This window comes from Pagrus pagrus (assembly GCF_965226575.1).
Source record: "Pagrus pagrus genome assembly, chromosome: 20".
NCBI lineage: Eukaryota > Metazoa > Chordata > Actinopteri > Spariformes > Sparidae > Pagrus > Pagrus pagrus.
In genome coordinates, this window is record NC_140207.1 from 10785803 (window position 1) to 10801448 (window position 15646).

Sequence of the window (15646 nt, forward strand, 5' to 3'; positions counted from 1 at the left end):
AGGTCTGATTTCAGGGCAAAACACTGTCTGAAAATGCGAATACAACCATGAGAGTGTGATACGTTTGGATGAAACTTTACAGGATTGATCAGTGCTGCAAGAAAAGGTATTTGTTGCTGTGATGTTCTTTTAATATAAAATTCACCTAGAAACAGAGTGAGCTGTATGAGGCATTGTTTTCTCTAAAGGTATGACTGAGTCTCTGGGTTTGCCAAGTGTGAGAACACAACTGTACAGGATCAAGCTGTGTTCAGGGGCCTTAGGCTACGCAGCAGCTGAACTTCAGCGCTTTAGATTTGAGGAGGGGGCTCTGCTGCAACTCTGCCCTGATTGATATTCTGCACACATTCAGGCATGGAAGTGGCAGGTTGATGGAAAGAGCAGGAGCTCTAGTGGTAGATTTGGCTCTTTTTGCCGTTGGGAAGAACTTAGAGTAAAAGATAAGTGGTGGAGAGGTTGATAATAGTATGGTAAGATATTCATGTGATCGATATCAGGAGAGGGAGCAATTACTTAAAAATAGACTCACTTTCAAAATCGAGGAAAAAATTGGGCTCCTGTTCCAAATCTGTGCAAGTCAGAACTTTCAGTAGGTTCCCCATGTTACGATACCTGTTGAGGAAAAAGAGAAAAATCGATAAATGAAAAGAATGCAGCAGAAAAGTGAGCAGGTGCTGTATCTATGACACCTCACTCCTGCTCTGCTTCACTGCTCTGGTGCTTATATGAACTCAGTGGTGCCCCAGATGTGCCCCGCTGCTCACAGACACCAGAGTTCCCCTTGGACCCCCCAACCTCCATATGTGTTTCCTGTGCCCAGGCTCTGAACGAACCAGATGTCAAACCCAAAAATCTCCAAAAATAAAAAACTCAGTTCGACTTTTTCTGCTTTGCTAAGTTTCCTCCCGGCAACCGCAAGCTTTAACAGGCAGCATGCAAACTAATCCACATCAGCAAGCCTCCGCAGGGAAAACAAATATGATCTACAGTCACAACTACACGTGGAGTAAGTGGTTGTTTGCTGCACACAATAGGACACGTCCAATTAAGCTTTTATAAAGGGGGAGTTGTCATGCAGAAACATGAGGACCTGTTTATGAAGTATGTTGTTTGTATGTGAATTAGACCCAGCTTGTATGGAAAGATTTGAGTTCACTTTATCATCTGTGCAGAAGCACAATGTCTTCGGGAAGTGCAATGCAGTGTCTTGGTCATAGGAGCTGAAACATGACATCAATATTTAACAAGTCTTAGTAATGCACATGTGGTGCAAGTAACAGAGCCTTATATTCACTGCAAGAGCACAGTGTGTCCCACAAAAATACAACCGGCTGTATATGATCATCACAAACATACAATCTACGTATGAGACACGTTGGACAACATTTAAATAAGGGAAAAATAAGAGTACAGCAACCTATTGTTGATTATAAACAGGGATGTATGATACATCAACCCAATAAATTATCAGCCCAACAATGGGAAATGTATTTTTATTGTTGGTTATCAGCTGATAGCTGATAAATAGAGCTGATAATATGAAGTCTAGATGAAGCCTTAACCACAAATCTGATTAGAGCTATGGTATATTGCTCACTACATCTTAGCATTTCTGACTATCAGGTGTGCACTAAGTACAGACTATCAACTGCTTTTTATTCACCGTTTTACTTCACACCAAGAAATGACCTACCAACCTACAACCTACTGCCACTCGTCACCTGCAGTAACACAGTGTGCTCCTTCCTTTCAAACTTTCACACTTTTCAAGAACTTTTTAACTAGATTTCATTACTGTTCAACGCGATGCATATCTGGAAACAACTGGGCTGTATCACTGTACTTTATACTTCTGTAGTAAATGAGACATCAGCTGACTTGAAGGTTAAAGAACAGCATGACTGAGGAAGAGGGGAAGGCTGGTGTGTCCAAGCTTTGGCAGCCATACCGTGACTTTACCGTCACAGGTATACCTTCCCTGCTGAGGCAGACGTACCACTGACACAAACACACTGCCGTACATACTGTATATATATATACACTCAACACCTCAGCTGTGCCTTGTGCAATAAAAAGTGACAGCCTTGCAGAGCCCTCTCCACTGGTTTTCCTCTCACTCCTAGAAAGCACTGAGCTGATTTTTCTCAGAAGCAAAGGTCAACAGACATATGACAAGTCAGAGATCTGTGACAGTTTGTCGAAAGAAACGGTGGCAGGCTCCATCAGAAGAGACAGATTTAACCCCTGGTGACGGAGCGCAGTCGGACAGGACGTACTGAGAGACTGCGGAGAGGGAAGGGGGGGTGGATGCAGAAAAAGTGACAAAGTTGAACTTGGGCAGGCAGATGTCAGCTGAGATGAGTGACGGCTGAGGAGCCAAAGTGACTGAGAGAGGGCCGGTGGTGACAGGGTAAGACATGCCAACACAGGTAATGCTGGGAGACAGGGAGGTGCTGCGACAGAGCAAAGTACACACTCAGCAGTCACGAGCAGTGGGAGAGAGGAGATGTAGTGGTTTTAAAATGCATGAGATGCAGCAGGGTGGGGTGGGGAGGGGAGACATGTATTCCTGCATCTTGAAAAGCTTGCAGTGGGTCATGTCCTTACTTGAACAGAGAAGATATTAGTGATGAATGGCCAGTTTCTACATGAGTGCTGAGTTGGAGGACACAAAAGATTTTATACACTTCTCTTCCTTGTCACCAGGTACTCCATCAACACGTCAGTCGTGTCAAAGGAGCGAGTAGTGCCTTTGACATGTGAACGCTTCCCTCAGGTTCATTTTGTGTCACAACACCCTGAGTGACTCGTAAGAAACTAAAATAAACTTTCACCTTCAGCTGAACCAATGACCTGGTCAACAAAAGATACAACAGCAAGTATTTTGGTGGTCAGTTAATCATAAGACTAGATCAGCAATCGGAGCGCACATCTTCCCCCCAAGGCACAATTCATTTAAACAAGCCTTTTCCAATCTAAAATATATTTAATCTGCTAGATCCAGATTTGATCCACATTAAACTCACTCGTGGACACCAGCCACTTAAATACGCCAGATTCTTTCCATCAAGATCCATCCATTATTCCCTGGGCAATAAATGAAAATGTCGAAGATGCCCTATCTTGCTATGTTAAACGGTAACTCCACCAATTTTACGCATTACAGTGTGTTTACAGGTGTTGGGGAGTACTACTGCATCTGTGAAAAAGGTGGTATAAATCCTTTTCATGGCTCCAGAGGAAGCTGCATGTAATCTGATAATTGTCTACAGTGATGTCACTCAGGGGCTAAATTGCATTGTGGGTAGTGTAGACTCCAGGTTTTGAAAAGCAGTCCACTGCTCTACACTGCACTCCTTCAACACTGTTGGACTCATTATGGACAGTTTAAAAACGAAAGATCAAAATCAATACAGCAGAAGAGATATCGCCATTTTTATTCCACACATTCTTCTTCCTTTTCAAAAACTGGAGCCTACATTACCCATAATGCACCTTACCCATAGAGTGACATCGGAAGGTCGCTGGTTCGAATCCCCAGCTCCCCCAGCTGCACGTCGAAGCGTCCTTGAGCAAGATACTGAACCCCCAAATTGCTCCTGATGAGCAGTTGGCACCTCGCATGGCAGCCTCTGCCATCAGTGTATAAATGTGTGTGAATGTGACAAGTGTTGTAAAGCGCTCTGAGCGGTCAGTAGACTGGAAAAGCGCTTTAGAAATGCAAGTCCATTTACAATCATCTTGCAATCATCATCATTTTTTTTTAACTCATACATTTTACTTCCTTCAAAAGCCCTCTTAATAACCGTTTGTCACTGAGTCGACCCACTGACCACCTGCAAAGACCCACCTGCCTTGTCCAGTCTCGTCTTATTACCCTCCTCTAATGTGACCTGAATGTCTGACTGTGCCAGCGCCGGCACCTCACTGGCTGTCGGAAAGCAGCACCTGATCCAGCCTCAGAAGGGATGAGAGCTGTCAGTGACCTCGCCCTGCTGGATGATGTGGGCACTGCCCGTCATCGCTTGGGCTCATCTGGTCCTCTACTGCCACCTTTCAGCTGCATGCGGATTGAGACCGGCCGGGGTGGGCTGGGCTGGCAGAGCTGCCAGGGCTCGCAGCGCTTCAACGTGAGCACTGGCAGCCTCGCAAGCCCAGCGCAGCTCCCTTGTGCTGCTTGAAATGAGGTCATTTTAAGGACGGGGATTTGCGTGGCTGCATTTCAAAGTCCAGCAGAGAATCTTCAAGTGTACCAGAAAAAAAGCAGATTAAATTTGTTCATTTTACATCTTTCTCTTCAACTCCAATTTCATCCTGAGAATAATTTATAGATTACATAAACATGAATTTATAAACCAAACTAACTTTACAGCTTATATGGACTTCTTATGATGACAAATGCTTCTTTAAAGATTAATTTAAAAACAATATATGCTACTGTGAGTAACTGGCTGCTTAATGATAGCATAGTAAGAGAGAAGTGAGAGGATAAAGTGCTGGCTGAGAGTACATAGACACTGTATCAGAGAGAGAGAGAGAGATTGAGGAACTGAAGCTGCCCCCCTCCCTCAGTGGCTGTAGTAGTACCCAGGAGTGCTGGCATGTCCTGGGCACCACAGAGAGCCCGACGACAGCCTTGTTGTTGTTTTGAACCCCCCCACTGAGCCATCGCGTGCTCGCAGCGAGGGAGGGGAGGGCTGCTTCTAAGGCCAGGGGCAGAATCTGACAAGCAGGAGCCCGCGCAGCTCTCCTATTGGCTGAGCGGATCTACCCAACAGCTCACTGTATCCATGGAGTCAAAAAAAATTTGGTGCCATTGAAAACATTGCAGCAGCCAATCAGAGCCAAGCTCCGCGTGAGGAGCGAGTACAGTAGTAGTAGGACTTGAAAGCACATGAATATATTAATACAGATGAGGTAATGCGCCAAAAACAGCGGATTAGTCGGGGAGTGAAGTCAACTGGAGACGATGGAGAAATATTTAATTCCACTACTGAGCACTTAGTGATTTAATGTGATTTGATTTTTATTCTGCGCAGCTCAGCAAATTTCTAATATTTTGATTAATTTTTAAATGCAAAACAAGCAAAATTAAGACTTACACTGATGACTTCAAACTTATTTTATTCCAATTGCAGTCAAATATGAAATTGATTTCGTCACTTTGCTGTAAAATAAATCAATAAAAATGTCAAAATGTTGGATACGTGTGAGCAAAACTCAATATTCTAAATATCTGCAGATGGTGCAGAGAGGTCGAAGCTTATTTTGGTAAAGGACACCAAAACAGTGCCACGCCCATGCAGCAGCCTGACCTCAGGATGGCACTGCCTTTTAAGAGTCTCCCAGCTCTTTGCCTCGCCTGTAATAGGCACACCAAGACGCAAGGCACAGCTGAAACCGAGCACTGCGGCAACGTCCTACAAAAACAGCTCGGGGGCTGATGGCTAGCTAATGTAAGGGAGGGATAGTGCTGACATTCCACTACTCGGCTGCAGCATGAGGATCCACGTGCCCTGCTGCTTTACTATGGAAAGAAAAACAACGCCCTCCCCCTCCTCGGCTGGGGCGCAGGCACGGTGCGGAGCGTCACGTGGGCTTCGCCGTGGAGAGGCTGAGCGCTTGCCTGGGGTGTGGAGATGGGGGGAGGAGGCAGCAGTGTGCATGTTTACTGTACGTCTGAGTTTATGTGGGGATAGCAAGGAAAATGCATGTCTCATTTTTTATCTTCATATGATATTTAAATAAAAAAATATCAATGCAAGTAGGATTGTGTGCTGAGTGTTACTGCGTGTGTGGAAGGGGAGGGGGCTCTCGAAGCGTCACACTGCAGCAGAGGCGGGCAGAGCTCGGCAGCTTTAAACTTGACCTAGATTCCCCGGGTGACACGCCACATCGCATTAGCCCACTCGGCCAGACCTGGACCCGCCGGAGCTCGCTGACACTGGCCCGATTCGACAGGCAGAAAATGGGGGAGCACTTCCCAAGTGGGGCTGGCATGCGCCCCCCTCCTTACCTCCTCCTCCTCCTCCTGCTACCTCCCCCCTACTCAACTTCTCCTCACCCCCGTCCATCTCCTGCCAATCCTACTCAGCTGACTAAAAATGGCTTAGGGGGCACATGGCGATGAGGGGAAAAAAAAAAACTGGGGGAGGGGTTGCCATTTGTTTGTTTAGGGGGGTGAACTTGATTACCTCGTAGCCACGCCTCTGTATTGTTGCACCCGCGTAAACATCAGCTAATGCCCCCCTCACCCAGATACTCGCAAATCAAAACAAACCTCACAGGAAGACTGAATCATCACCACTGACGGCGGTCCTTGAGGTGACATCTAGTGTGATCTGTCTCATCTTACTCCTGCAGCCACGCAGGCGGCTAAAAATATTCCAAAAACAACTCGTATAAAAGCCGTAATGAAGCCAATCATGAATGGAAATGAACATTTGAACCCGGTCGTTTGTCTACAGGAGCAGATCAGAGGCAGGATGAAAGTGGGCAGCGCCTCATCCTCGGCTAAGCTCCCTCTCTTTGGACAGCACCTGATGAAAGTTGGAAACCATGGCAACAGGCGCATACACAAGAGTCAGCTAAAACGCCGGCTCCATTGAAATCGAGCTCTATGAAGAGGCTCTCAGCGCCGCTCTTCAGTCGCACCAATACGACACTTTATACCATCAAAAACACACAGAGACGCTGACAGCCTGCGACTGATGTTAGTTTCACATCAATCCATTCAGCTTAAATTAAAAAAAAAAAAAAGGCAGCAAACAGACTTCCACAGCAACACAGCGGAGGCCTATATGAGCATCTAAAAAGGCTGGAAGTGTTTTGTGACAGATGCATCTAAAAGAGCCCTAATGTCACTGCATGAACTCTTTGATTCTCTTAACATCTGCCTCTGAAGGAAGCCCTCCCCACCCTGCCCTTGAGAGTCCGCTGACTTCTTACTTGGATGTGTTAGGAAATCATTAAGGAGGGTGGGAGTGTGGGGGGGATATTGACTCACAGTCGTCGGTCTGAGCAGCACCTCCTTCAGGGCAGCTGCCTCCTAAAAACCATTCAGATGCTGCTAAAATAGCCCCAAACCATCATTACTCGACTGACCTTCTGACTGATTGTGACTCACCAGCACTGCATCCTTAAATCTTACTCCGGCACACTCCCGAGTTTTTCAGCACCATAACGCCTTACATAGGTGGCTGCTGAGGAAACTCAAAGCTGGATTTAAATTGATATATAGTGGATCATCACCTTCAATGTTTTATTTTTTCCTGCACAGTATTGCCCTGACAGGATTTTTTAGGGTGGGGCTCAGAGGAGGTTTTGGAAGGATGATGAGTGTCAGATTGAAGAGTACCACCAGCTTTTTCCTTCGGTAAGAGAGGAGTGCCATCTGGAGGAGGGAAAGAGTAATGGATGCAAGGAGTGAACGGTTCGGGAAGACCACTCCCAAACATTTTAACAATCACATGCCAGCTTTAATAATGCTTAGGAGTGAAATTTATTAATGCAAATGCTAGGAAATTAATCACTTTTATTTGCAGAAAAAAGTCACAAAGGACTCACTGAGGACAACATGTCAGTTTCCTGGGATCAGAAGCGTGATGTAAGAGCACCATCCAGTGTTCCCATGCAGCCACTTCAGGGCAGGCGCTCAATTGGTAAAACACAGAAAATTAGAATGACATTTCTGCAGACTGAACGTTAAATGCCACGTTTCATGCTAACCTGACAGCCACTCAGGCTTTCAGACGTTATACGTCTGCAGAGGAATGAGTGCAGCCGGACGTGCTCCTCCAGGGAACCCGGGGCAGGAAGTTACACAGTGTCAGCCCTCCAGTGGCATAAATAATAGATAACCGAGGAGAAGCTGGGAGCTTTTAGCTGACATAACAAGCCACTCTACATATTACACCCACTCAGACATATCATCTCAAATGACCTGCTCAGCGGGCGGGTGGAGAGAGAGGCCGGAGCGTCTACCATATGCTGAGTCAAGAGCAATTTCTCTTCTTCTCTTATTTGAGTACGGCTTCTCATATAAAGCTGATTAAACAGGCTGAACATATTTTTTTTTATTGTGTAACTGAAGTCACACTTGCCGCTATATTAAAAAACAAAAAAAGACAAAGCAGTGAGTTGGGGGAATCCCTAATTCTAGAGCTATAAATATTACAAAAACCTACAGTTTTGTGCATAGTCCATCATCTACACAGGTATAACACTGCTACTCTTCACCAGCTGGGGGCAGTATTGACCCAATTATGAACGTAGCAAGAGGAGAGCCAAGAAAAGCTTCACCTCAGGCTGCTTCACCACTACTCCCCTTGGCTTAGCAAGGCTAATCCATCCTGTACATGCATATATACATATATACACATATACATACACACACACACACACACACATATACAAATACATACACACACACACAAACACACACATTTATACATACATATAGGACACACATAGGCACACACATATACATACACTCACACACATATATACATGCATACACACACACACAAAACCCAGCCTGCTGCATTAACTCCATTCTCGGTTTACAATGCAACATGTCTGCTGCTCTCCTGTACTGCCACAGGGCTGTGTACTGCGTGCTAACTAGAATAGCCGGCTATTTTGGTGAATGGATTCAGTCTTACTAGGACACCACGGCAGATTGTCATTAGCCTAAACACACACACACGTACACAAACAAACAAACACACACTACAGGTCTCTCGTGGGGACACACTGACTTAGTGATCCTATATATGAACCACCTGAGGCTTAGCTGTCAAAAACAGCGCAGCATTCCAGCACCAAAGCTCAGCCAATCGAAGGACAGCCGTGTGTCATGGTAACAATCTCCGAGGAGACGCAGAGGAAAATACAACATGGGATGGGCGGACATGCAAGCAGGGGAGAGATGATGGTGAGGTGTGACAGGCTGAGGAAAGGGAAGACAACCTGAGAGCGCCTCAAATAACAGTTCCTTTTTTTACTGTGAAGTGAAACATGCACTAAAACTACACACTGCTAAAATGAGGAACACACAGGTCATCCAAGCACTTAATGCTACAAAGTCACTGACTATTAAATAAAAGATGTGAAGTGTACTTGAACAAGAAGCTCCAGATGCTGGGCAGTGACCCTGCGCCCTGTAGTTACATAAACACTCTGGCCTTTGAGGGGTTGAGGGGGGCTGAAACAGGAAGCTGGGAGCACCTACATTACTCAACTCCTTTTTATGGCCCACAATGCACTTCATTTCCTGAGCCAGCATTACACATACACCCACAGCACAGCACATTAAGGCTATAATAGGCATAGGTGCACCACAGGCGGTCTTACATAATGACATGTCTACTATATCTGTGCACCCAAACTACCACAGCTCTAAAACTGCAGTTTAGGTCATGTTTGAACCTCAACAAGATAAGGTGATGGACGCCAATAAAGTTTATTAACAAGAGGGAGTTCATCTAGGCGAGTGTGACTCATCTGAAATAAGAATTTTTTAAGATTTTCTTAAGTGAATGGACCAGTTCCCCTTCATTATTTTTTCTTTGTTAAATTCAGAGTGTAGGCGTTAATGAGACACAGGAGGGACAGATCTGGCAAGATTTGATGCTGCGCCGGCTGGGGCTCAATGTCCATAGAGAGCAATGTAATGTTACAGTCAAACTGAAGCACACACTGTGATAGTTGCATTTTTCTCCACTGAAACAATAGCTGTTACATGGACAGCATCTCTTCAATTCAATTCAAATCATTCTGATTAAAAGATTCCACCTGAAATGTTTACATATATAAAATGACCTGATGTGTGTTTACATGCCCCAAAACATTTAATCAATATGCAGCTTTTTTTGACACGCGCAAAGAGGCACAGTGAGAAAAAGAAGTTTTACTTAAATTTTTTTCAAGATGGCCCCCACTCGATCTGATTACAAATTAATTTAGATTAGGCCAGATCGGGTCAGTCTGTTGTGATTGAGGCATTTATTCTGATTATTAGTGGAATATTAGGGTCCATGTAAACTGAGCTAGTGTTTTCTTCCTGAGGTGTGGACTAGAAGTATATGAGGGGCAAAATCCGAGCAAAAGTCTTGTAACTTGTGATTGGACATTTCAAACTAAAATTGTAAAAACAGCAAAGTAATACAGGTACACAATTTGTCCTCCTCCCTATACTAAGCCCACATTAGCGTGGAAATTACCACCAGTGGAAAGAGAGCAAGGGAACCGACTTCAATGCCATTTAGAGATCTGCATCTAATCATTTGAAGTCCTTCTGTTTGCACCATGAACCAAATTACTTTAAAACAAGGGAGATACACAGGTGCACACGCAGTATTTGCCTGCTAGTTTAAAGAACCTGCTTTTCAAGTATTGCGTCCAATTCAAATTAGTATCAGATATGAGTCATGACGTTGAATAGATATAAAAAGACCTGTAAACAAATATTTGCAGATATGCAGATGGTGATCTGAAGTGGAAAATGAAAGCGTACAGACTGAAAACAGCCTAAAACTCAATTTGCATTTGTGGACGTGGAAGGCGGAATTTAAATGTATGTTCACATTTTTCCAAGTCTGTTATTGAATAATAAGCCCATATGTACAGAAATAATGACTTCTGCTCATACTAAAGAGATCCATTCCTAACACCCTTTAATGTAAGATGGGATATGAAATCTACAGCAACAAATAAATATGAAATACACCAAGGAATTAATCCATTGAATGAGAAAATAATCTGCAGATTTCTCGATAATGAGCATAATCATTAGCTGCAGCCCAAACCAATCCTTTAACCCTTTCATGCATGGTGTCCAATGCTGTGGACAGATATTCGGAAGCCATTTTGAATCATTTCAGTTGGGCTACCATGCCTCAGTCACCAGGTCATGGACGCCTAAAGCCTTGTCAACATATCCAGTTGATTATCATCTTTGTCAGTTTGAGATACGACATCATAAATTCAAAATGGAAGCAACAACTACCTCTAAAATACGTTTATTCAGATTTTACCAACATTTGTGTAAAACTGTATATTCTGCCAGATCTCAATTAACTGATATGATTTTCACTATTTCAGATTTTATTTTAAATATTGGCCCAATGAGCAGATTATATCCTTTGATGCATAACGTCCACTTGAGTTGACTTTGGACTGGAGTCACAGAAAAATTATGTACAAGAGAAATATGATTAAAAAACTAGATGAAAGTATTTCAAACATCTCTTATTTAGTTTAAAAAATATAGTTTTAACCTGTCTGGTTTTCTGAAGATATAAGAATTTAACAGTTATTTCCGAAACCACTCTTTATACTGTTGATGGTGTCCATTGCAGTAGACATCTCGGCAATAAAAAGAGTTATTGGCATTTTTTAAACGTGTTTACGAGTAAAGGCAAACACTGGAAAAAATTTACTTTGGGATTTAATAATTCATGCATTAACGGGTTAAAAACAGCTTTCTCCAATCTTACAAGAGTCAGTTAAGGACTTACCAGCAGTGGAGCTGTGTGACTGTCGGGAGCAGGGAGGCCCGGCCTGGCAGGTGGCCCCGGGTCACAGTCCTCCAGCAGAGGTCAGCCTATGAAACACAGGTCAGCAGTCACAAAACATCAAATGTGAGTCTAAAAAAAAAGCATAGCACTGCAGACAGAGCCTGTCAAGAAGAACATTTCACTCTAATGCCAACAGCTAGAAACAACCAGTGGCATTAATACTTCAGATGAAATTCAGCTTCTTAAAGCACACACATTCTAGCAGAAGTCTGCATTTTCAGGTCAACTGCTCACCTCTTCATTCATGTTATCTTGCTATAAAGTTCCCGTTTAAACAAGGTGATTAAAATCACACAAAAAGGGAACACCACCAGTAAGGCTACAGATAACATGCAAGTATGCAACAGCAGGCTTGTTCTTCCTTGTGAAATATGAGCTAATTGCAGTCTTTATAAAAACATGGAACAAATAGACGCAATATAAAAAAAAAAAAAACACCACTTCCTATTGTGTAACACTTCCTCTGATTCACTTCAAGGCCTCCTGCCACCTCCTTTGAGCTCTGCAACACAATTAACTCAAATCCAGCTCGTGTTTACTTCTTTTCATTCAGAGAAGGCTTGAAATCTTGAATAGGCAATTAAAATGTATCAGTTTGTCAGTGAAACATTTACTCTCATTTATCAATATAAAAACACACATGTAGTTTCCGGCCAAAGTAAGAAAAGAATCTCCTCAGTTTTAAGATTCAACACGGCCTTTTGAAGCCAGAAGCTCGTTTCACAAGTCGTGCAGCCCTGACGGAGAGCTCAGTAGACTGTGAGACCATTAGGACCAAGGCACTCCTCTCTTCGCTAGCCTGCATACAAATGCACAGCAATAGTGACGGTGTTGGTCATGCATGAATGTGATCAGACTCCAAACCCTGAAACTTCAAACCCACAAGGGTGTGAGAGCGGTGGAAGAGAGGCGATCGAATGAGACAGTGTGTAAAAGGGCAAAGCACAGAAATAAAAGCAAGAGGTCGACTAGATGATGAACTAAGAGAAAAACATTCTTCTTATGAACCTGAAAAATGACAGTCTCTCTTCCTGGCCATGATTCTGACACAGGCTTTCCTTCATGCAAACTGACCGTGAGACCTAATCCAATAGAGCCGACATGTCACAGGGGACATTCTGGGTGACATCTGTGGCACGGCATCATGGGAGTCAGCTATGCATCATGCCTACAGCTGGGGGGCACGACATAAGGCCAAATCATCCCTTGAATGAGCACATGAGGTTAGAGGGGTTACAGTCAGACTACAGTATGTGGAGCAGACTTTGGTAGGTTTGGATGGAGTGTGAGCATTAAAATGACAAGTAATGTGTCTTGTTCTTGTAATTTCATGGACTTTAAGGTGAAAACGGTTCTCAGTTTGAAAAATGATCAGCTGTTTTACAATTTCAGACACATGCTATGGGGCCATCAATGGATATCGCTTAAAAAAGATGCTTCAGGTAATTCAGAATTACTAAATTCCCAATGAGGTTTACCGTTTCATTGCACTTATGTCATTTTGGACAATAAAGTTTATTGTCAAACTGGAAAAGGTCCTCCCTACATTACATTACTGTCTTTGTTGCAAGTGATTTGTTGCAGTATTCTTGTATACTATGTATACAAGAATACTGGCTGATGTATAGATATCAGAATTTTTCTACTCCCCAGTGTAGGTAACCAAACCAAACGTCCAGCGTTGGTCAGGCTCTAAATATGAGAAGGCGGTTCAATACTCTGTCAATTCTTCTCGGGGAGACACAAGATGTTCTCTGTGATTAGGTGGAAAAACATGTGCATATATCTGTAACAGCATTACACTGAAATGACAACTAGAAAATATTGGCACGTCAGATGACAGCAACGTGTATCCCTATTAGAGTCTACAGCCATGTGAGCTGCTCTGTGACGCTTATAAGGCTGTCATAATAAATCTGAGGCTACCTGAGCCCTCCACATATGCAACTTTCCAGAATATGCTATAAATGATTAATTATTAACACAATTATGGTAAATGACAAACATCACATCACTACAGTGCTATTCAAACCATTATGATAGCCATATTTGTGGCTCATGCTGTATATAGGAATACTGTCATTCATCTCAGTGCTGCGGTGGGAAAAGACCCACATGATGAGATCACTCTGAAGCAGTGTGTGTGTCTGTGTAGTCATTTGCTTATCCCTTCAAGCAACAATTAAACTGAGGGAAAAGTTAACCAGCAACACTGTGGGGGTTCAGTGTTTTAGTGTTTCCATTAGCTCGGAGGCATCACATGAGAAGCTGTTTATCCTGACAAAAACTTGAAGTCATTTAAATAAGGACAAAGTCATGTGAGGAGATGAGTAATAGCAGTAAGTTAAGAATTGAGAAATCTGAAAGTTTAGTTCCCTTTAAATCCCATAGCAAAAACTTGAACTAGACACTGCAAGCTCATGTTTACCAGAATGACTGCTCTGATATTGCTTTATTCCCACTGCATCAGAGGCAATAAAACAAAGTCAACTAAACGCTTACTTCCTTCTGTTTCAAAGACTCATTTCCTTGTTTTGATTTGTCACTTCCCGGAGAAGTGTACAGTAGCTACATACCAGAACTGGATTTGAACGTTTTGTGTACAAGAATGTTTTATTATGAGGCTGTAACGTCTCAAAAATTCTGCTATTAAGAGGGGGAAAAAAACACTTGAGGGGTGCTGAGACACATTTCAATATGTGCTCTCACATCTTAGAGCTAGAAGTCAACGTAGCAAGTACATTTGTCTTTGGTTTTAATTTACTCCGCCACATGAAGGACTCCATAAATGTGGGCCAACATGTGTGGGCCTGATGTAAACTGTGTGTGTGCTTACACACAGCAAAACATGTGCAGAGTCTGAGTACAGAACAGGCCACTGAGGTAATCAATAGGATCTATATGTGGGGGATGTCCATTTGTCACGCACAAACATAATATAAGCTCAAATGCCAACTGAGTCTATCCTCATTGGTAAGAACATGGTGGATAAAATATTAGAAATACCTAAAAATATAATTAACTGTAATATTAATTTACTAGTCTATTTCTCAGTATAGGCTACAGTAGAGATGCTTATGTCTAATAGGTCTACCAAGAGACATTGGGGGAAAAAAACAACTAAGTAAGTAAAACTTAAATTAACACTCAAGTTGCCATGACAACTTGTATTTCAACCGTTCCCTACTGGTGAAAGAGAGCTGAGGAGGGATATCCACTGTGTTCGCGAATTTGCCGGAGCCCACACAGAGCAGAGCTGAGCCTCTGTGGAAAATCATTTCATTAAGAAAACCTCCAAAGATCATCAGTTACATGGAAATCCTCGAACTGAAATGTCAAAAACAAGTGTCGTGTTGAGAGCTGATTCATCTCACCTGGATTCTAAAATGATTTACACCATGCCAAGTAATTAAAATCAATCATACAACCAGACCACAGCATATGAGTTTGTCATTAGCATTAGTGATCATTACATCCTGTAAGGAGCAGCTGTTTAGCAGCTGAGGGAGACATGTTTACCATGTTCACATTCTTACTTTAACATGTGAGCAAGCTAATGTTCGCTCACTATTGTTGACAAAATGACACAGACAGCTTCACTTTTTTCCTGAACAATATAAAGCAAAATGAATCAGCTTTATGTACTGTGTATGCAATGTAAAAACACATATATCTCCTTTAGTCATTATATCCACATTACTGATGAAGATGTATCAAAAATCCTATTGTGTCCATTTTCTGTTTAAGTAAAAACTGATGATCATCCTACAATATCACTGACAATATCGATTTCAAGGTATTTGATCAAAAATATCGTGATAATTGATTTTCTTGCCCAGTCCTAACATTTCTGAAGTGATCAGGGAAGATTTCAGTATATAGATATACATTGTGTATTTCAATATGGCCTAGTGCCAGCTTTTCAAAATCTAGTAAGGATTTAATTAATGCACAGGCAGCTGGGATAAAGTAAAACAGGTTTTTTTTTTACTCTGAGGATGAAGGATTGGTGCGGGGGCAGCGCAGCAACAGTTTCATGCAAAAACTGAATTTCTAGCATGCTGATC

At 42.8% G+C, this 15646-nt stretch overlaps 1 protein-coding gene across 1 annotated transcript in view; it reads right to left on the reverse strand.

Moving 5' to 3' along the window:
- fam49bb (family with sequence similarity 49 member Bb) overlaps positions 1-15646 on the reverse strand; it is a 37893-nt gene that overhangs the window by 16908 nt on the left and 5339 nt on the right. Inside the window, exons 2-3 of the mRNA XM_084340370.1 lie at positions 11520-11605; positions 530-612 (exon numbers count right to left, since the gene is read on the reverse strand). Of these exons, the coding sequence (XP_084196496.1) occupies positions 530-602 (73 nt within the window). The 5' untranslated portion in view covers positions 603-612; positions 11520-11605. The remainder of the gene's footprint in view (positions 1-529; positions 613-11519; positions 11606-15646) is intronic.